This window comes from Armigeres subalbatus, chromosome 2, assembly GCF_024139115.2.
Source record: "Armigeres subalbatus isolate Guangzhou_Male chromosome 2, GZ_Asu_2, whole genome shotgun sequence".
In the NCBI taxonomy this organism is placed as follows: domain Eukaryota; kingdom Metazoa; phylum Arthropoda; class Insecta; order Diptera; family Culicidae; genus Armigeres; species Armigeres subalbatus.
The window spans coordinates 404,138,146-404,160,325 of record NC_085140.1 but is presented as its reverse complement, the minus strand read 5'-3'; the positions used below and the strand labels follow the sequence as shown (position 1 = coordinate 404,160,325).

The window sequence follows — 22,180 nt, the reverse complement described above, 5'->3', positions numbered from 1 at the left end:
GACCATTTTTGTCAAATACCGGTTTTCGGTATTTGATGGAGTCAATACCGGTAATACCGGTAGAATACCGGTTTTTGTGAAAATTTCAGGTTGTAAAAGAAAAACTTTTACTTTTACATTTAGAGTTTTGGATGAAAAACAATATTTGTTGAAAAACTTCAAATGTTAAAATCATTGCTTGTTGAGCTGGGCAAAAAGAAACTTAAGTAGATATTACATACTGAGCGACTCATCTCTCAATCCGCATTAGATTTTGTTAGCAATGTTGCCAACTACTGAGAATGCCCTCTCTGGTTCAACCGAAATAGGACGAATGGTTCCAAGACCGTCAAAAATCAGTGTCAAATACTTGCCCTTAATCCCTTCCGATTCATAGTAGGAGAATTCCTTACGGATTGTATGCAAGGATCTTGGCGTCAACGTATTTGCCACCAGCAACGCTACAGTCTCTTCACAAGTTTTTCTTTAACCTATAAACCAGAAAAATATCCATAGAGGCATCTTCTTCGTACCGATCGTCAGGTATGGTCGTTGTCTCAGTTTCAACGATCGCATCAGGAATGATTAGACGCTTCAAGATCCCATACGCTTGCTTAATCAAAGTAGCTCTGGATGCCTCGAAGAAAATGCCAAAATCTATTCTGATTAATTGCTTTACGGCAGAATTATTCAAAAAAGCAAACAGATCCGCGTATTTGGATCGTCTCTTTTGGATTCATTCCTTAAAAGCATCGAAATAGTGGCGGAAATTTCTGTGGTTTGATTTGACAATAGTTCCAACGTAAATTGGAACGCCACGTCGGCTTCATATAGAGTGCAGAACTCGCAGAGCAGTAGTTTCACAACAGCTTGAACTGATTCGAGGGCTTGAGTTATTTCAGCGTGCCTTGGCATCAGCCACTAATTCATATTTTTTTCCGAATTCAGAACGGACATATTTTTGCAGAAAATCGTTTTTCACAGGTGATCTCCGGAAAAGCACTACCACGTTTACTATCTTTTTCACAATTTCATACATTGCGGGAAAATTCTCGACGATATCAACAATGTTCATTAGCTTAGCTTAGCTAGCTTAGCTTAGCTTAGCTTAGCTTTGACTGACTACACATATCTATGGTTGCTACTCCGTGATTGACCAGAATCAGTGAAATTGCACAAAGAATCAACTGAATGATTGACTGGGATTGTTCAAGCATTCTCAGTGTGCAAGTTTCAGTAACTCTAAAATTCAAATGATCAATAACGGCGCCGGCCACGTCCTTGTAGTCAGTTAGGAAGAAGGAAGGAATATTAGTAGGTGGTGGTTTGCTATTTGAAGACCGTGTTTACCTCTGCGTCTCCACAAAAACCACAGGAAGGATTATTAGTTAATTGGTAGGCATCGTTGGATCTGGATTCACTCTGATAAGCGATACGACCGTGCCATTCATTATACACAGTGATTTTACCTAGCCATGAATCGGGCGCGAAAAGTAGTACAAACTAACTACCGGCCTATCGGGCGCGCAATGCAGAACACAATATTAACGCATTTGCCCAAAAGTACACGCGGCGCTCCCCAAAGGAAACGACGCACCGCGTTTTTTGCTGCCCGTATACTTGATTCTTATGGGGAGATAACATTGCGGATTTTTATTACCGGCCGCGCAATGCAGAACACAATAATCCGGCCGGTCGCGCCATCGTTCTGCTGTCCGAAACAAGAGAAATCTCGCACTGAACTGATTTTTATTACCGGCCGCGCAATGCAGAACACAATAATCCGGCCGGTCGCGCCATCGTTCTGCTGTCCGAAACAAGAGAAATCTCGCACTGAACTGATTTTTATTACCGGCCGCGCAATGCAGAACACAATAATCCGGCCGATCGCGCCATCGTTCTGCTGTCCGAAACAAGAGAAATCTCGCACTGAACTCTCTCGACGATATCAACAATGTTCATTGAAGAAAAAGTCATTCGCAGTTTGACAGATGGCTAAGAGAATGAAGCAACAGATATGATTAATGACAATGTTGATCGATTTTTGTTGTAGCGTAAATGTCGTCAATGATGCTTACTTGGGCAAAGTTACTCATGCGCGCATTTAATTGTTTTTGCTCGATGAATCTTTACTGCTTGTAACCGAATATTTGCGCCATCTATGCAGGATATCCTGTATATATGGGACTGATATGCGATTACAAGCAGTTGAGCTGATATACGTAAGTGAAAAACTTTCGAAATTTTTGATACGGACAGCAAAATTTGAAATACCGAAAATACCGGTATTTCCCTTATCTAATACCGGTATTTTCGGTACCCAAAAATGGCCGGTAATACCGGTATTACCGGTTTCGGTACTACCGGTTAGACCACCCTAGGCGTAACTCAAGAGAAAATATCATCAACCATGACTTTAACTATCAATTTGAATTTGATTGATTGCGCGTTTCACAACTAGAGGCACTAGCGTCGTAATCCTTCGAGTTTGACATTTCACTCTAGCGCCTTCTGGTGACAATGTCATACGAAACATTTTTTCGTGTAAAATGCTCACAAGATGGTGGTAGAGGAGTTGAGCGATGGATTTGTAATAAATAGTTCAAGCTCTTACGTCTGTTTGTCTGTGGTCAAACGATCGGAGGACAGAAGGTCGAAGGTCAAAATTTTGAAAGGACAAAAAGTCGAAGGGTCAAAAGGTTGAAAGGACAAAAAAACGAAACCAAGAATCTATGTAAAAGGTTGAAAGGTCGATGGAACAACGGATATAAATTATTATTGTAGGACAAAAGGTCGAAGGGTTAAAAGGTTAAAGGGACAAAAAGTCGAAAAGACGAAAGGATCAAAAGGTGAGATGGGATAAAAGGTCGAAATTATAAAAAAGGGACAAAACGTCGAATGGTAATCTACTAATCTTTTGCACATTTATATTTATTTGTGTTTCACTTGATAATATTTTATCGTTGAACTTGTCCTCCTTTTAATCATAGACTGTTCTTTTGAGTTTCGCATAAATATTAATATTTATTTGTATTTCACCTGATAATATTCTTCAGAGATGAAGTGTTGTTAGCCTATATTTACTTAAATTTTAGTTCCTTAAACTAGTTTTCTACTCATTTTCATCAAGCTATCATTCGAAATATATCTTTTTTGGCCAAACATATCACCTTCAAATGATAGTAATTTAATTTTTGCGTGCTCTAAAGGCGATCATTTGAACGGGAGTTTAATTAGTTTTTAAATAAATATAAACGAATATAATAAGTTTGGTTTTATTATTAGTAATCGTTTACAAATTACGTAACGCTGTAAAGGAGGGAGGGGTCTAGAATTGCCTAGAATTCGCCTTACGTTATTTGTGAACGAACCTTTACAATTGTTTCATTTAATGAAATCAAATAGTTATGTAAACTTTTGAAAATAGCGTCTGGTTTAAATATGAAGCATAAGTTCTTTCGCTTTGCCCCTGTTCTTTATTTTCGACCATCTTTTCCTTCGATCTTTTGTCCCAGTTGTTCTTTCGACAAACTTTTACTTCGACCTTCTACTTCGACCTTTGTTTTGTCAACCATTTGTCCTTCCGATTTTTTTTCTTTTCGACCTTTTGTCCTTTCGACTTTTTGCCCTTTCGACTTTTTTTACTTTTCGACCTTTTCTCCTTTCAACCTTTTGTCCTTTCGAGATTTTGTTTTTTTAACTAATTGTCCTTTCGACCTTTTGATCTTCGACCTTTGGTAAAGATTTTTGTGACCATTTGCCCTAAGGCCACTAGGCCGATAGTTGTTTGGCCGAACAGACCATCAGGCCGAAAGTCATTTAGCCGGAAGTCATTTGGCCAAAAAGGTCATTCGGCCGAATAGGTCATTTGACCGAATAGGACATTTGGCCGAACAGACCATCAGGCCGAAAGTCATTTGGCCGTATGTGCCATATATCCGAACAGGTCGTTTGTCCGAATAGGACCTTTGACCGGATAGGACATTTGGCCGAATAGGACATTTTGCCGAACAGGTCATTTGGCTGAAAAAGACATTTGGCCGAATAGGACATTTGAACGAATAGGTCATTTGGCCTAATAGGTCATTTATCCGAATTGGTCATTTGCCCGAATAGGACATTTTGCCGAATAAGTCATTTGGTTGTGAAGGACATTTGACCGAATAGCACATTTGGCCGAATAGGTCATTTGGCCGAATAAGTCATTTGACCGAATAGATCATTTGACCGAATAGGTCATTTGACCGAATAGGTCATTTGACCGAATAGGTCATTTGACCGAATAGGTAATTTGACCGAATAGGTAATTTGACCGAATAGGTCATTTGACCGAATAGGTCATTTGACCGAATAGGTCATTTTACCGAATAGGTCATTTTACCGAATAGGTCATTTGACCGAATAGGTCATTTGACCGAATAGGTCATTTGACCGAATAGGTCATTTGACCGAATAGGTCATTTGACCGAATAGGTCATTTGACCGAATAGGTCATTTGACCGAATAGGTCATTTGACCGAATAGGTCATTTGACCGAATAGGTCATTTGACCGAATAGGTCATTTGACCGAATAGGTCATTTGACCGAATAGGTCATTTGACCGAATAGGTCATTTGACCGAATAGGTCATTTGACCGAATAGGTCATTTGACCGAATAGGTCATTTGACCGAATAGGTCATTTGACCGAATAGGTCATTTGACCGAATAGGTCATTTGACCGAATAGGTCATTTGACCGAATAGGTCATTTGACCGAATAGGTCATTTGACCGAATAGGTCATTTGACCGAATAGGTCATTTGACCGAAATAGGTCATTTGACCGAATGGGTCATTTGACCGAATGGGTCATTTGACCGAATAGGTCATTTGACTGAATAGAACATTCTACTGAATAGAACATTTGACCGAATAGGTCATTTGACCGAATGGGTCATTTGACCGAATATGTCATTTGACCGAATGGGTCATTAGACCGAATGGGTCATTTGACCGAAAAGGTCATTTGACCGAATGGGTCATTTGACCGAATGGGTCATTTGACCGAATGGGTCATTTGACCGAATAGGTCATTTGACCGAATGGGTAATTTTACCGAATGGGTAATTTGACCGAATAGGTCATTTGACCGAATAGGTCATTTTACCGAATGGGTAATTTGACCGAATAGGTCATTTGACCGAATAGGTCATTTGACCGAATAGGTCATTTGACCGAATAGGTCATTTGACCGAATAGGTCATTTGACCGAATAGGTCATTTGACCGAATAGGTCATTTGACCGAATTGGTCATTTGACCGAATAGGTCATTTGACCGAATAGGTCATTTGACCGAATAGGTCATTTGACCGAATAGGTCATTTGACCGAATAGGTCATTTGACCGAATAGGTCATTTGACCGAATAGGTCATTTGACCGAACAGGTCATTTGACCGAATATGTCATTTGACCGAATAGGTTATTTGACCGAATAGGTCATTTGACCGAATAGGTCATTTGACCGAATAGGTCATTTGACCGAATAGGTCATTTGACCGAATAGGTCATTTGACCGAATAGGTCATTTGACCGAATAGGTCATTTGACCGAATAGGTCATATGACCGAATAGGTCATTTGACCGAATAGGTCACTTGGCCGAATAGGTCATTTGACCGTATAGGTAATTTGACCGAATAGGTCATTTGACCACATAGGTCATTTGACCGAATAGGTCATTTGACCGAATAGGTCATTCGACCGAATAGGTCATTTGACCGAATAGGTAATTTGACCGAATAGGTCATTTGACCGAATAGGTCATTTTACCGAATAGATCATTTGGCCGAATAGGTCATTTGACCGAACAGGTCATTTGGCCGGATACTCTACCATCGTTCATAGCTGACCTATTCGGTCATTTGACCGAATAGGTCATTTGACCGAATAGGTCATTTGACCGAATAGGTCATTTGACCGAATAGGTCATTTGACCGAATAGGTCATTTGACCGAATAGGTCATTTGACCGAATAGGTCATTTGACCGAATAGGTCATTTGACCGAATAGGTCATTTGACCGAATAGGTCATTTGACCGAATAGGTCATTTGACCGAATAGGTCATTTGACCGAATAGGTCATTTGACCGAATAGGTCATTTGACCGAAATAGGTCATTTGACCGAATGGGTCATTTGACCGAATGGGTCATTTGACCGAATAGGTCATTTGACTGAATAGAACATTCTACTGAATAGAACATTTGACCGAATAGGTCATTTGACCGAATGGGTCATTTGACCGAATATGTCATTTGACCGAATGGGTCATTAGACCGAATGGGTCATTTGACCGAAAAGGTCATTTGACCGAATGGGTCATTTGACCGAATGGGTCATTTGACCGAATGGGTCATTTGACCGAATAGGTCATTTGACCGAATGGGTAATTTTACCGAATGGGTAATTTGACCGAATAGGTCATTTGACCGAATAGGTCATTTTACCGAATGGGTAATTTGACCGAATAGGTCATTTGACCGAATAGGTCATTTGACCGAATAGGTCATTTGACCGAATAGGTCATTTGACCGAATAGGTCATTTGACCGAATAGGTCATTTGACCGAATAGGTCATTTGACCGAATTGGTCATTTGACCGAATAGGTCATTTGACCGAATAGGTCATTTGACCGAATAGGTCATTTGACCGAATAGGTCATTTGACCGAATAGGTCATTTGACCGAATAGGTCATTTGACCGAATAGGTCATTTGACCGAACAGGTCATTTGACCGAATATGTCATTTGACCGAATAGGTTATTTGACCGAATAGGTCATTTGACCGAATAGGTCATTTGACCGAATAGGTCATTTGACCGAATAGGTCATTTGACCGAATAGGTCATTTGACCGAATAGGTCATTTGACCGAATAGGTCATTTGACCGAATAGGTCATATGACCGAATAGGTCATTTGACCGAATAGGTCACTTGGCCGAATAGGTCATTTGACCGTATAGGTAATTTGACCGAATAGGTCATTTGACCACATAGGTCATTTGACCGAATAGGTCATTTGACCGAATAGGTCATTCGACCGAATAGGTCATTTGACCGAATAGGTAATTTGACCGAATAGGTCATTTGACCGAATAGGTCATTTTACCGAATAGATCATTTGGCCGAATAGGTCATTTGACCGAACAGGTCATTTGGCCGGATAGGTCATTTGACCGAATAGAACATTGCCATTCGGTCAAATTTCCTATTCGGCTAAATGACTTATTCGGACAAATATCCTATATGCTATATAAAAACCCTGATTAATCCACCTAGCGGTGATGGTACCTTTCTCGTGCATTATAAAAATAGTATTTTGGCCATTACTCTTGAGCCTATAGTCCGATCTGGCCAATTTTCAATAGGAAACAATGAGAGAGTGTTCTGCGTCGAATGCAACTTGTTGCGAGTAAATCGATTAAGAATAAGTGCCTGGAAATGAGTGACATTTTTTACTATTTTTTTTTATAAAAAAACAAGTCGTGTTTTGGCCATAACTTCCGAGCCCATAGTCCGATCTGACCAATTTTCAATAGGAAACAATGGTAGAGTATCCTGCGTCGATTGCAACTGCGAGAAAATCGGTTAAGGATAAGTACCTGAAAAATGAGTGACATTATTTTTACTATTTTTTTTTTTATAAAAAATAGTGGTATTTTGATCATAATTTCCGAGCCCATAGTCAAATTGAGACAATTTCCAATAGGAAACAATGGTAGAGTATCCTGCGTCGAATGCAATTTGTTGCGAGTAAATCGGTTAAGGATAAGTGCCTGAAAAATGAGTGACATTTTTTTTTGGGTGGGTGCGCACAGACACACACACATACACACACACACACACATACACACAGACATCACCTCAATTCGTCGAGCTGAGTCGATCGGTATATAACACTATGGGTCTCCGGGCCTTCTATAAAAAGTTTGTTTTTGGAGCGATCATATAGCCTTTACCGTATACTTAGTATACGAGAAAGGCAAAAATTATATTGAAGGCTATACAATGCAGAAATTCTAAGTTATCTCATAGTTGGACAATTCGAATCTTGATCTGTATGCCGCCAAGAAAATTGGTTTATTTATGTAATAATTACGAACTGCTTCAAATGAATCCCATTATAACGAGTGTTCGGAATATGAGCCTGATCGAGATTTGAGTAGAAATTGTGCCAAAGAAAATCAGTGGTCAGTTGATTGAAAACCATAGGCAATGCATCACGATACAGCCTACACTAAAGAGAAAATAATATTATATACATTCTCTAAACTTACAAAGTTCCCCTAATGGCTGAATAGAAAGTACTGTTTGCATACACTTACTGGAAGTATACGATTTAAATTTCAAAACTGCTCTTTTCATCGCCACCCTGTCTCAAAAGCATTCCATTGTCATTAAATCCACCCCAAAGGTGGCCCATTCTCACTTCCCCATTGAGATATGTGACCCATTTTTACCCCTCGTTGACGATATCCGCAATTCTTTCCAAAACTGGAAAAACAACAACAGGAACTGGTAACTTTCAACCTGTTTTTTTTTTCTCAGTTATTATTATTATCTGCAGAACGGAACCTGCCAAATTCCTTGCCAAAGTCGAACCATCTTCAAGTGCCGAAAAAATGAAAACTTTTCAACGTGTTGCGACGAAGCGGCCGGCACCGCAGTGACAGGCAGTTTTATGCGCTCGTTCTGTGCCTCAACTTTTGCTCTTCTTCTGGTAAACTTTTTTTTTTGAACAAAATTGTTCTTTCTCTGGAAGCGAAATTATACCACCAGCACCGGTTTCGTCGTCGTTCATAGCTTAAGAGGCATAATACACCTGTTTCAAAAGCAGTTTTTAATTGAATTCCTGATCTTGAGTACACTTTCTATGGCTGTTATGTTGAATCATTTCGTTTTTTCTTCCTACGAATTGGTTCTCGTCAACTTATTGAATTAATTTTTGAGTGAAAGTATCTTTCGACATAATGACGTAATCTGAGATATCTTCATCGTGAGACATTTAGCCGTGCTTTCGCTTTTTATTGCTCAATTAGGAACGTTATGACGAATAACCCTCAGGTCCATTTGTCTTCACTTGGGCATAGAAACGACAGATCCACTTTTGACAGGTTTTGTTACAAATGCAGAATTAATTGTTTTACGATCGATGAGGAAATCTTGGTTTGGTCGCTGTTAAAGCAATTTATCTTATTTTGATGTTCTTTAGTAACATATCATCCTAATTCTGTTGAAGCCCCGGTGGAAAAGTATAATAGGTAAAAGTCATGGGACAGTCAAAATTGAATGAATCGTATTTCATTCGCATTAGTTGGTGTACTACTGGAAGGGACAGATGTGAGCTAAAAATAGAATTGTTTCCTAGCTAGATCCAGCTTCCAAGGAATTAATTCACTGGCAAACGTGAATGGTTTCTCCATTTAAGATGCTGACCTGATGAAAGGCATAGTGGAGTGAACAATAAAACTATATTGACCGAAGGAAGCGACTTGGACTGTGTGTTGGCCATAAAAATCGAAGATACCAATCAGCGAACTCCCACTAAGCTATTGCTTTCTCTTGCTGAATCGTTGGTAGTTTTCCTACGATGACAATACTGGTAGGTAATTTGGAAGAAATCGTAAAAATCTTTTCAGCAATCGAATGACAACAGATAACAGAACGTTAATTGAGTTTTATTGTGCTTCGATAAGTAGAATTCTTCTCAGATACAACTTTCAGAAGATGGTTTTATTTAGTAACAGTTGGTTTTGGTAAAACGCAATTCGTGATATCGTGCAAGTAAACCCCACACCTTGCTGCGTTACTTGATACTTGAATAGATATTTATTGTTTAACTACGTAAAACTCTCCCCAAATTGAAAACTTTAAAAAGGACATACAAAGGATAAAGATAACATTTTAGCCACCTATCCGGAATAGGCCAAGCCCACTTCCTTCTCTTGGTCCTAAAGCCATAGGCAACTTTGTCATTGTATAAGTTCTTAGCTTGCTGGAAACAATTCTTATAGCTCTCAATCCAGCAAGTTCTCAGCTACGAAAAGTTTGACTTTGAACTTTATCAGAGCAAAAAGTTGTTTCGTTATAAAATGGACTATTGTTTGATAGCACCATATATCAAGCCATCTGAGGCGTGGATCAACGTCCTGTTTTCTTCAGATTGGCACCAGCTGAGAACACTTTCGAGTAGTAGTTCGAAAAATTTGCAACTTCTAAAAGTTTTCAGAAGCATTCTATGATTGTTCCACAATTGTATTGATAGTGATAAGCATACACAATTTAACCACAAGATGAATAATTCTTCATAAAGTTATCTCATATAACAAAAACTTTTACAAATTGTTCTTATTTACTTTATCTCTAATTTATTACAATTGAAGTACAGTATTCATTGTGCATTCTTATATACTATAATTAGAAAGGAAAACATTCTCATATACTAATTATACGAAAAAAGGCAATAGTTTATTTTATTTAAACTACTAGCTGAACGTACTTATATATGTGATACAATTTTCAATCTGTAGCATCGTTCCATTACCGAACTACTAATCTGTATTTTGATCTCACAAGCGTAGAGATTTTCCTAAAGTGAATTGTAGAAATTTCTTAAAATAAGTAGAACGATACTGGAAAAGGAACTCAAGATTCTGGCTATTAAACTACTGCCATGTTAAAATTACTGAACCAAGAATACTGCGAGCACTATCACTTCTTCAGTGCTCTCTAATGATGATTGTTTCAAATTGTTATGAGAAAGTCAAAGTGGGACGTCGACTGGAGGCGGCCTTCATGCCAGTTTTCCGAAAATCCTTGAACCACACAAATTAATCACCATTCTACCCGCATGTTGTACTTAATTCCTTTTCCCATTGGACAGTCTTAGCCTTATCGTTTGCTCCAGCTGTTCCATCATAGTACCAAAGCCAGTTACGTGTGCTTGAGTGTGTAGTTTGCGTTTAACAACCCAGTCTCATAGGTCACTCCTCCTCCTTCTCCAAGTATCTTTTATCTTCATGTAATATAAGCTTCCTTTTTACTGTTTGATATATGTTCACACATCCACACTTTATATGTAAGTAATATTCGTTTGAAGCCCATGCATGCACTCATTTTCCCCATTTTCAGCTTCTCTTACTAATAACCCACGGCTCGTGATGTGGAGGTGTACGAACTCGTCCAGAACAGGAGCTGCATCGGGCGTGATAACGGACGAACAATCTAATTTCAAGATTAATTTATGTTAGTTCCACTTCGTCAGTTGGTATCAGTTCGCAATTTGCTGCAAAATATGTTCCTGCTAGCTGCAACCAACTCACTAAAGCACAAGTAATAGAGTTCACACGTTCCGAGCGCTGCTGCAGCGGACGAGTTCCCAACCGGCTCCCTCACGAACGCTGCTTTTGAAATAATAATTTCCTTTCGACGCGTTATCAACCATCCGCACGATATTAATTAAATTTTCCGTTTCATTTCTTGTCATGCATACCATGGATGCTGGAATGGCCTATGGGTTAAACTCGCCACCTTTGCCGGCCTGATCTTTGACGTGTGGTGCCATCCGTCGTTCTCATCGTGCAGGTCACAGCAACCGACGGCGACAAGGACCGTCCGCAGAACATCGTGTACTTCCTGACCGGGCAGGGTATCGATCCGGACAACCCGGCCAACAGCAAATTCGACATCAATCGGACCAGCGGAGACATCTTCGTGCTTAAGGTAGGTCAATTGAAGGCTAATGAGTTTGAAGAACTTACTGCACTGGTTGGGGATTGCAAACTTTCAATTTTGCTAAATCTCGTCAGGAGCGCAAAGGACAGAATTTTTTTATTGGAATTGAGCTCTTCAGACAGCTATTTTAAATAAATGCCGTCAGAGCAAAATGGCAGATAGGGTGGAAAGGCTGGAATTAAAAGGGTGCGAACTGCGAAAACCTTTAAAATAAAAGTGCTGTTACAGCGGGAAAATAACGAGCAAACATTTGAAAATGATTCAAAAGTAGATAGTCTTTACAATAAGAGTGATTACAGGACAAAAAAAATACGTACTCGTGATGACTCGAGGCTAAGTTTACAATCTTTAAAGATGGGCGGGGCTAAGGATTTTAGATTAGGTAATTTCTGCTGTTCATCCGGAAATATGACGTCAGAGACTGTGTGGCGCGGCGTCATGCTTGAGGTATGGTTCCACTGGAAGCATCTTCCGGATGGCTAGATCGATGGCACGCTGTAGAAAGGCAAAACACAAAAAACACTTTGTACGGAACAGAAAGCCCAGCAGAAGAAACATGTTTTGAAAAAATTAAATTAATTCAACCGTATTAGACTTTGGTATTGTAAAAGCACAGGAAATAATTCCATATGTAGTTTACACTGTGGTAAGTCAAACACGAACAAATTATGAAACAATAGAATCAATGGTCGTTTGGACATTTATTTCAAGTTTATCGTTGAACAAATAGTGGTGAAACAATTCAGAAATCACCGACGGACAATATTTTTTACCTCCAACCCGTTTCCGAATGGGTATACTTGACAGCATATAAAAATCGAATCTTCTTCCAATCAACGCTTTCCGTCTGATTGGCATGAAGGCGACAGAAATCTCGGTTGTTGCGACCAAGAAAAAGAGACTCAGGAGCAGTGTGACATGCATTAAATATATTATTCCGTGCCAAGGAGCGATCTGTCCACCGCTGCACCGACACCACCGGATACCCCAGTCCGAACGCTATCATAAATCATGAAACTTATGCAATCTATCTGGTAGATTGTATGTGTGTGTGTATGTATGTGTCTATGCACTACTGGTCGGTGTGTTCTTGACATCTGCGACAGACTATGAAAAGAAAACTGTGCAACGTGAAGGATCTTGATAATGGTTGATGATGGGATGCTGTCACTACGAAGCTGCTCATCGAGGAACAACTCTATGTGCCTTTGCATAATACGCTATCTGTGCCCACACGCCTCTAGAATCAGTCAAGACATGGAAAAGTTAGTTTTACTATTATGGAGTTGTTCCATGCAAAATAAGCCTCATTATAGTTCCATTTATTATCCCATAGGTGGATTCGGCTTGTGATAGAGATTATGGCTTCTCCCTTCTATAGATCTTGTAAAAGAGATTCAATTCATGGTATATTTATCATCCCTATTTTTGTTTCTTAAATCAATCTCTTTAATTCAAAATTTTTGGCCTCGTAAAACTCCATGGCACTTATACCAACCATACTATCAAATGAGCTAATTCGATCACCACCCGTTTTATAATGGAATAGGCACCCCGTGCTATGGAACCAAATTGCTTATCAGGCTGTTCATCGCTGAAGCTGAAGATAGAGTCAGAATTAAGATTGCTTTACTGGCTGTGGTTGCGAGGTTCGGTGCGTTGAATTCGATCGATGATGGAGTGCCAGTAGAAGATGTTTGTTTGGATGGACTTTTGATTAGTTCATCGGATTAGTGCTACACGACATAATAGATGATGATACCAATCACACTATCTAACATCTGGAATGACGTACGTTAACACAACAGTGATGGAAATAAGTATAAGACTTGAGCTTCCAATCAATGGAATTTATTTGAATGCTTTTTTTAATCTTTTACGCCCATTTAATTATAATGTCAATAGCTTGATATAAAACAATCATCATCGGTGCACTTTCAGATCACGTTCTTCTTCATTATTGTTGGCATTATATCGGCAACCAGGGCATTACCACTTCGCAGCTTAGTGTTTATTAACCTTTCAGTCACTGATGTCTGCTTTTAAGGGCTTCCAAAACTTAAACTGCTAGTAAAAACACATTTCTTGACCGATTGCTTCACAACAACTTGCATTCCATCCGCATGGATCTCAAATTTCGATTCATGCTGGTTTCAGGTTAATCCGGTTCCAGAATTATTTCAGAATTTGTAAGGACAGTTGTTATCGGAAAAGTATCCATTTACAAATTTAATTCTAGAAATCACAAAAAGTAGTATACGTCATATTTGAATCGTCCCTTCGTATACTTCTAGAGATTCATTGTCTTTAGGAAATAACTTAAAGCTCAGGAACTCCTCAAAATATTATTCTTATCATTGTTTTGTGAAATCATGAAATTTGAGGTGTAACACGATTTGTTTTGACTTAAATTGGTCAAAATAATCAACAAACCCCAACAGATTCTGGAATAATTATTGAACCGTACCGAAACCGGTGGCTTTCACAGCAGTTTCAATGTTTGAAAGTTCTTAATAACACACTTCGGAGGTTAACCATGGTCTTGCTTTGAAGCCTCGCATTCAATCGCTAAAGAGGGCCCATATCACGTAACGACGCTTTTTTGAAGTGCTTGGAACTTTTGGTAGAGCTTTCACATAACTTGAAAGCAATATGTACAACTGTTTCATTACTTTGCATATTCATGGTGGCAATAATATCTCTGACACAGGTTGATGAATTGACTTTTCACGATATTTTGTATCGACTTAATCGATTAATTGAACCAATTGAATATGTCTGACCCCCAGATTATTGAAAAAACAAATTTTCCGGATGGTGATGCTCAGCAGTCCCCGGCGCCGGACGGAAAGCATGCTGTCGGAAGTCGAATCTTCTGTCGGACTCAAGATTCTCGCGTAAACAGCTCGAAAACCTTAGCAACGACATCCTTGGTTTGTGAGATAGGGCGACATGTGGAGGCATCCTAAGAGGAGACGCTACACTTCGGTGTTGGGGTGACGTGGCTGAGTCGCATCTCGTCTGGAAATTTTCGGTCCGACCAGGCTTTTTTTTTTATAGATCTTTATTATCGTGATTTTTTATGTTTACAATAAGTTCATCACGTTGGTTCGACCAGGCTTGATTGACCACATCGATTAATTTTTGCAAAAAGAGGTAGGGTTTTAGTCATGTATCCCATTACGTCTGAGCCAGAGTACTTCCTGGCGAGAGCGAACGACAAATCAGCAACGAAAGAGAATTCAACAAGTTCGGCGCGATTCTGGTTGATGTACCTCTGCCACTTACTAATTGTTGTGATGTACCTCTGCCACTTACTAAGATAATCGAAGTCAAGTTGTAGGATATGTTGCGGTCTGAAATGCATGCTTGCAGTTTTTTGGCATCACGCCACCGTCGGCAATTTTGCTTCAGCCGCCGTATAAAATTTGTCGTACCACTGATCTTTAATTTTATACGACGATCCAAATTCGTAGAATCCGCTGAAGTCGAATTTTCGTAGCCTTTCTCGATTGATATATTGAAAATATCTCGTTGAAACTCCAATACCAAATGCCAATAGAGTTTCCATCCCGGGACATCCCGGGACAAAAAATCCCGGGATTTAGGAAAATTCGGGATTTCCCGATTCCCGGGATATAATTTTTTAAATCCCGAAAATCCCGGGATACCCGGGACAATGGATACTGTTTGATTTCCAGTTCGCAAACAGTGTAATTTTTCTTCTCACAAAAGTTATTTGTTTTGAACGCGAGACCCAACTTTGGAGATTAACTCATATCATATTTTTATACCAACCATCAGACATGTTTTTTCCAAGTTTGTTTATTTGGTAGGCTCAGGCATGTATACGGAGCCAAGGTTCTTTGTGATGCACAATCGATAACTTCTTATTATTAAATTAGTAAGAGAGGAACAGACATTAAAATATCGGAGAAAGTTAATAGAACTATATAGAAGATAGATCAACTTTGGTCAACAGGCTGCAATCAATTTGTCCAATTCTCGGCTTCTGTCGAAATTGTATACCAACTTTAATCGCGTAATCTATTACCCCCATTATCGTTAAATTATCGAGTTAACTTACGTTAAATTATCGAACTCCGATAATAATTGAGTTGATTTATCTTTATCGCAGCAAGCGATTACGTTGAACTTTATCGGCGATAACGATAAATTAACGATTAACATCAAGATTAGGAAGCGATCTGTTCAATATTAGAAAGAGCTGCAGCTCTTGACAAAAGTATCAATTAGTAGCCTGCCATGGGTTGGAGGATACTCTAGTATTGTGTTTTCTTTGTGAGAGGGTTCCCATATATCCAATAGGTTATGGGCTTAGTACGATTCTACTCAATACCCTACTTCCATCTTTCGTCACTAGGGTATTGAATGCAATCCCAGCAACTGTCTAAACCCAATGCATATTCAAAACAATGCAAACAGTCAAGCCAACTTCAACCGCCAGCGAACCCTTCTTCTCGGACTCGGCGATCATATATTCCAAAAGGGTACTCTTTTGGACTTTTGGCAAAATTTTGCGTGTTTTTCTTCCTAGCTTTGTTTAAATAAATAAGAAACATGTGGTTGTTTAGTCTCTCTTATAATCACGTTTCTAACCATATTTATGTAACAAATTGAATAAAATATAACCAAAAGTCCAAAAAAAATTCAGATGTCCAAAATACCATCGTAACCCTACCTTCCGAGAAAAACGTGAATATTATTTTTTTTGTTCGAAAGAATCGATTCAAATTAGAATTGAATTGAGTTCCAATTTGAAATCTGTATTATCTGGCCTTTCTAAAATATGAACTTTACCCCTGAACATTGAATATTGTTTTCTTAAGAAAAATCGAAAAATCCCGGGATCCCGGGATTTCCCGGGATATACGAACAATTTTATCCCGAATCCCGGGACAACGAAAATGGCCGGGAAATGGAAACTCTAAATGCCAATGATTTCTTTACAAATCCCATACAGTTTTCCGTTAAAATTTTGAGGAGCTTTCAGAAAATTAAATAGAACTTGCAGTGACAGTTTTGTAGAATTTCTTGAACAGCCGTTTGACCGAAAGTCATTCGATCGAAAGACATTTGTCGAAGGTTGTTTTGCCGAATATGTCATTTAGCCGAACAAATTATTAGCATTAGCATTAGCATTGTTACGGTGTAATTCGTAGATTGGACACTAGTGATACTCATGTTTTACTTTTGAGATCCTTATCTAGAATACTATCAGAAATCAAGAAGAGGAGTGGTCCTTGATTCCAGTCTTAAACAAAAATAACAAAAGCATGAGGATTACAACTCCTGGCCACGTCCATCTTCACCGTAACTAGGGAGAGGAAGGATGTGTTGATGTGGTACTTACTCAACGAGAGGCCACCGACTTAGCCGCACACTTATAAGTACCACGGAGTTGGATAATTAGGAAGGTATTCGTTGGGTCAGGATTTGCCTGTAACTGGCAATGTAACCGTGGTAGATCTTAACCCGTAACACACCACGTAAAGGTGTCTACCCGTCATTTAGCCGAACAAATTATTAGCTCATTTAGTTGAAATGGATATATAGCCAAAAAGGTCGTATCCAAAAAGATGATTCGGCCGGTAATTCCGTTCGGCCGGAATAGTCGCTTTGCAGAAATCATCATTTGACCGAAATAGACGTTTGGCCTAAAATGTTATTCGGTCGAACTCATCATTCGCCAAATAAGTTATTAGGCCGAAAATGCCAGTTGGCTGAAATGGTTATTTGACAGAAAAGGCCATTTGGTCAAAAATGACATTTAGTTGAACGGGAATCATACGGCTAAAAACGTCGTCTGACCAAACATTTCATGTGCCAGAAAAAGTAATTTTACCGAACGGATTATACAAACTTTTATGTTGTTTGCTGAACGGGTTCGACAAAAATGTAGTTGGATCGAACAATAGTGAATGCGAAGAGTGTGAGATTTTTTCAAGAGTGCAAGGGTCGTTTGGCCGAAAGTTATTCAAGCCGAATGCCACGTAGCCGAATAACACGTTAAGCCGCAATTGCCAAACAGAGTTTTACCGAAGAAGTCGTTTTCCCTAACGGCCGAAATTATCATTTGGCCGGAAATCTTGTTTGGCCGAACAGGTCGCTTGGCTGAAAAAATCGTTTGGTCGATAAGATCACTTGGTCGAAAATGCCGTTTGGTCGTTTGTCAGAAAGGTCAGTTTGGCCGAAAATGCCATTTGCCTATTTCGTACTTCACACAATTTAAATTTTTCAGCTAAATTAAAAAGATTCTCCCGTTGAATATATTTTGATGTAAGATTTATATCTTACAGTAACGAACACAATAAAAAAATCGCAACGCTAATTCACGCCGGCCAAAATGGCTTTTGTCATGACATAGGTCATGACGCCGAAAATGCCGCCGCCATCCAAAATTACGACAAAGCCGCTGACGATTTTCGGACAGGGGTATACTTCTACCCATGGACTGGGCCGAGTTGACGGTAAGGTCCTTCCATTGCTGCTTCTTGGCTTCTTGGGCGGCACAGCACTCGTAGTGGTTTTATCCACATGTTTACAACGCCCTTATATAACTTTCTTGGATGTTCCGGGGGAAACCTCCAAAGCGCTCGGAGGGCCTTCTTCACGCCTTTGTTCGACCACCAACGAAGGGCTTTTCGTCCTAGTCGGCTACTGGTTCGTGAAATTGACGCACCAGCAGCATCTATGGCGCTTTGGATGAAGTCAGGAAGTGGCGTCAACTGTGACCTGAATAGGAAATGGTTGCTCTAATAAAGGTCGGAAACAAACTCCTACTGTAGTGTAGGGAGGATGAACCGAATGGTACTAGCAGGGGTTGATGGCCGTACCCTTTTGACGTATGTATTTCGAAGTAGAAGCATAAGTACTAGAACGCTAGTGGCGCTTTAGCCATTTAAAGTAGTTTGCCAAATTATGCTCCAATAAAATTCAATATTTCATATATTATGTATCGTGTTATAGTGCATATTTAATTTCATCATCAACGTCGGCATGACACCTGTAGTACCGGTACTTTGGATGCCAGGTCAAAGTATCCTAGATGTTAGTCACGCCAACAGGAACGACATTAGCGAACTTATACTATTGAATCAACTCATTTCGACGAGTGGAAGGCCTTCACCAAACTGTAGTACGTCGAAGGAGATCTCCCGAAGGATTTTAGTTGCCGTATTGGTACCTAGATTGCTGGCCTATTTATACTTTTTCTTCAAGTAATCAGTCTATGGTGTCAGGAGAGACACGGTTTATTTTCTGAAGGCCGATCCAGGGTGAACTATCGTTGTTTAACAGTTCTAAGTTCGCCTGGTTGTCCCAGTAAGCATTGATGTTCAACTGAAGTCAGAGTTTGACCTCCAGAGGCAGCGTGGAAAAGGGAAAGATGGCTGGAAGACTGTCACCGTTACGGGAACTGGGATTGTTAGTATTCAGAAGGGTGATTATGTTGACAGATGTGCCGTGACATTGATCCAGAGGACTGCTGGAATTTTGAAGACTTAATACTTGGATTGTGGTGCTCGGGTTGCCTAAGATGCTGGTTTTGTCGAGACTTATAACCCGGGTTGGAACTTACCTTCCAGAGCAGATGGACCGGAGAAGATCAAAGCGTAACGATAAGGTCAGACATGGCCTGCTTACTGCTCATGGAGTCCATCGGAGAATTAGCTACTTCATACCTTCCCAGCCAACAGAAAGTCGCATATGCTAGCGAATAAGTGTATAAGGTGGAGGCATATATGCGCATTGCTCCATTTGACTGCATGCAAAGTGCACGCCTCCACTTTATACACTTATTCCCTATTATATACGATCTTGTGTTTGCGGGGTTGTGCTTGCTAGAATGTTTGCAGAGGGAGTCACTCTTCCGTCTATCCCCTGTTCAGAGGGGTCTTGACTACCGGGGAATCTGAACAGGGTTTTTTTTTTTGCTTGGCAAATCTTCGTCGTTCCGGTGTCGGTCCCAAGTTTCCGGTTGGAATATCAGTTAAACGATGACTTAGATCAGTGATTACCAAAGTGCGGACCGCGGGCCGCATGTGGCCCTCCAAGCGTTTTCCTGCGGCCCGCGAAGGTTTTTTTGAGAATACATTACGTGTGGTCCATTGATAAGCATTATATGATAGGAAAAGCTTTCTATCATTCCCAATATCTCGGTGTATTCGGAAACCTGTCAAGTTCACATCACTATGATGTTGAAGCAAGATTTATAAATCTTGAATAGTTTTATCATTACGGTTCATGAAATTCATAACTTCACACATGGATGATATGCAGGCCGATGGCAAACATACTTCGATGTTATTGCCTCGGGATATCTTCTTCGTTGGCATTACATCCCCCACTGGGACATTGCCGCCTCGCAGCTTAGTATTCATTAAGCACTTCCACAGTTATTAACTGCGAGGTTTCTAAGCCAAGTTACCATTTCTGCATTCGTATATCATGAGGCTAACACGATGATACTTTTATGCCCAGGTAAGTCGAGACAATTTCCAATCCGAAAATTGTCTAGACCGGCACCGGGAATCGAACCCAGCCACCCTCAGCATGGTCTTGCTTTGTAGTCGCGCATCTTACCGCACGGCTCAGGAGGATCCCAGAACTCCGTGATAAGAATGTTTTAATTTCTCAAAATAAGTTAGGTTTCGCAGAAATTAAACTGAAATCTAGCGGATTATTACCTCCATTACCATTCGAATTCGTTTCAGAATCGCAAACAGATTCTGTTCAGAACCTTCAATCGGATTCTGATCAGTGTACAGAATCTCAAACAGAATTCTAAACGGACTGTATTTAAAATTTCATACAAATTCCGAAAGGATTCTGCCCCGAATCTTGACCGGAATTCTGTTCAGAATCGCAAATGTATTCTCTTTAGAATTCCAAACTGATTCTGTTTAAAATTCTGATCGGATTCTGTTCAGATTCCCGAACGATTTTTTTTAGAATCTCAAACGGATTCTATTTAGAAACTCAAACGAATTTTGCTTCGAATATCAAGCGGATGCAGCTTAGAGTTTTTTAAGAACCCCTTTGTTATTTGCTACGAAAAGCTCAAAACGTCTGTGCGGCCTTTAATAGTAAGCATCCTGGGTACCACTGCCTTAGATGTTGTACTAGTGTGTGATATTTTTGACACGTCAAGGGCAGCACATGTTGAACAACCGTTGTGCCACGTTGTTGGCAGAAGATCCGTCATTGTTGACTATTCGCTGGGTTTTTAGGCCATTTTCAAGTACTTCGATAGACGTATTGGTGAGATTCGTTTAGGAGTGTTGGAAACTGTAAAACCTACTCCAACATTGGAGGTGATAATTTTGGTAAGGGAACATCCATAAATTACGTAACGCTTAGATGGGGGAGGTGGGGTTGCCTGAAGTGTGACGATCCTTACAAAAAATTTACATGTTTCATACAAAAAGTGTGACATAGGGGGAGGGGGTTTGAAAAAGGCCAATTTTTGCGTCACGTAATTAATAGATCTTCCCTAATACGTGGTTACGTGGTCTTTGTTAGATGTCTTTAGTTGCGGAGAGTGGAAAATGTCTTAATCAGAAGAGATCATGGAGACGTGTAGGCCTTATCCTTTTGCGAGATCTGGAAAGCAAGGAGTACGGTAGGGGATTCGCTGTTGATGGCAGCGACAGATGGACAAGTGCTAAACAATGGCTTGATCGGTTGTATTGTGGTTGAAATCGAATCAGTTTCTGGTGGGAATCGTGGCTCCGGAGGAAACAGCTCTGCTGTTCCGTTGCCTTTTCTGAAGCTCATTTTCAATCCACAACTTTCGAACTTCAAACCACAAGGATTCCAGCTACAAGCACTCAGCTCTCTTCTCTTGTTGTAGAGTGGAGAAACTCTCTGCGACGGGTGTTGGTTGAGTCGGTATACTTGGGACCCTTCAATTCTTTTCTCCTGCTTCCAGTTACAGTTCTGTACCACACTGTACAAAAAAGGGAACCTCGTGATTTGAACACAATTACGCAAAGAAAATACAAATAAAACGAAAAAAAATATCGATCAGCGATAAAAAAGCATCTGCACGATAAGATTTCTTTTATTTCTGACAGGGGATTTTTCAAACCTCATGTTTTTATGAAACGAGTTCAAAGGAACTCAAGTTGAACTCTGGCTATCGACTTCTCAAACTCCATGATAAAATCACAGCGAGTTCATAGAAATGTCTTTCGATAGCATTTTAATCATCTGGTCAGATTTCTGGTTCCTCACGAAATGTTATTACTACCAGCCCGATTTATATAGGTTAGGATCTCGTCTGTAGAAAAAAATAAATAATAGATCCGTATTATTTCGAAAAATGAATTGTTATTTTTCTGCTTACATTCCCAAACATTCTGAGAGGCATTTTTTGGGAAGCAATTACCACTTTTTGATTAGTT

At 39.8% G+C, this 22,180-nt stretch overlaps 1 protein-coding gene across 1 annotated transcript in view; it reads left to right on the top strand.

Annotated features, from left to right (window-relative positions):
• Nucleotides 1–22,180, top strand: part of LOC134213332 (neural-cadherin) — a 98,232-nt gene that overhangs the window by 50,267 nt on the left and 25,785 nt on the right. Inside the window, exon 5 of the mRNA XM_062692316.1 lies at nucleotides 11,604–11,741. Within this exon, the coding sequence (XP_062548300.1) occupies nucleotides 11,604–11,741 (138 nt within the window). The remainder of the gene's footprint in view (nucleotides 1–11,603; nucleotides 11,742–22,180) is intronic.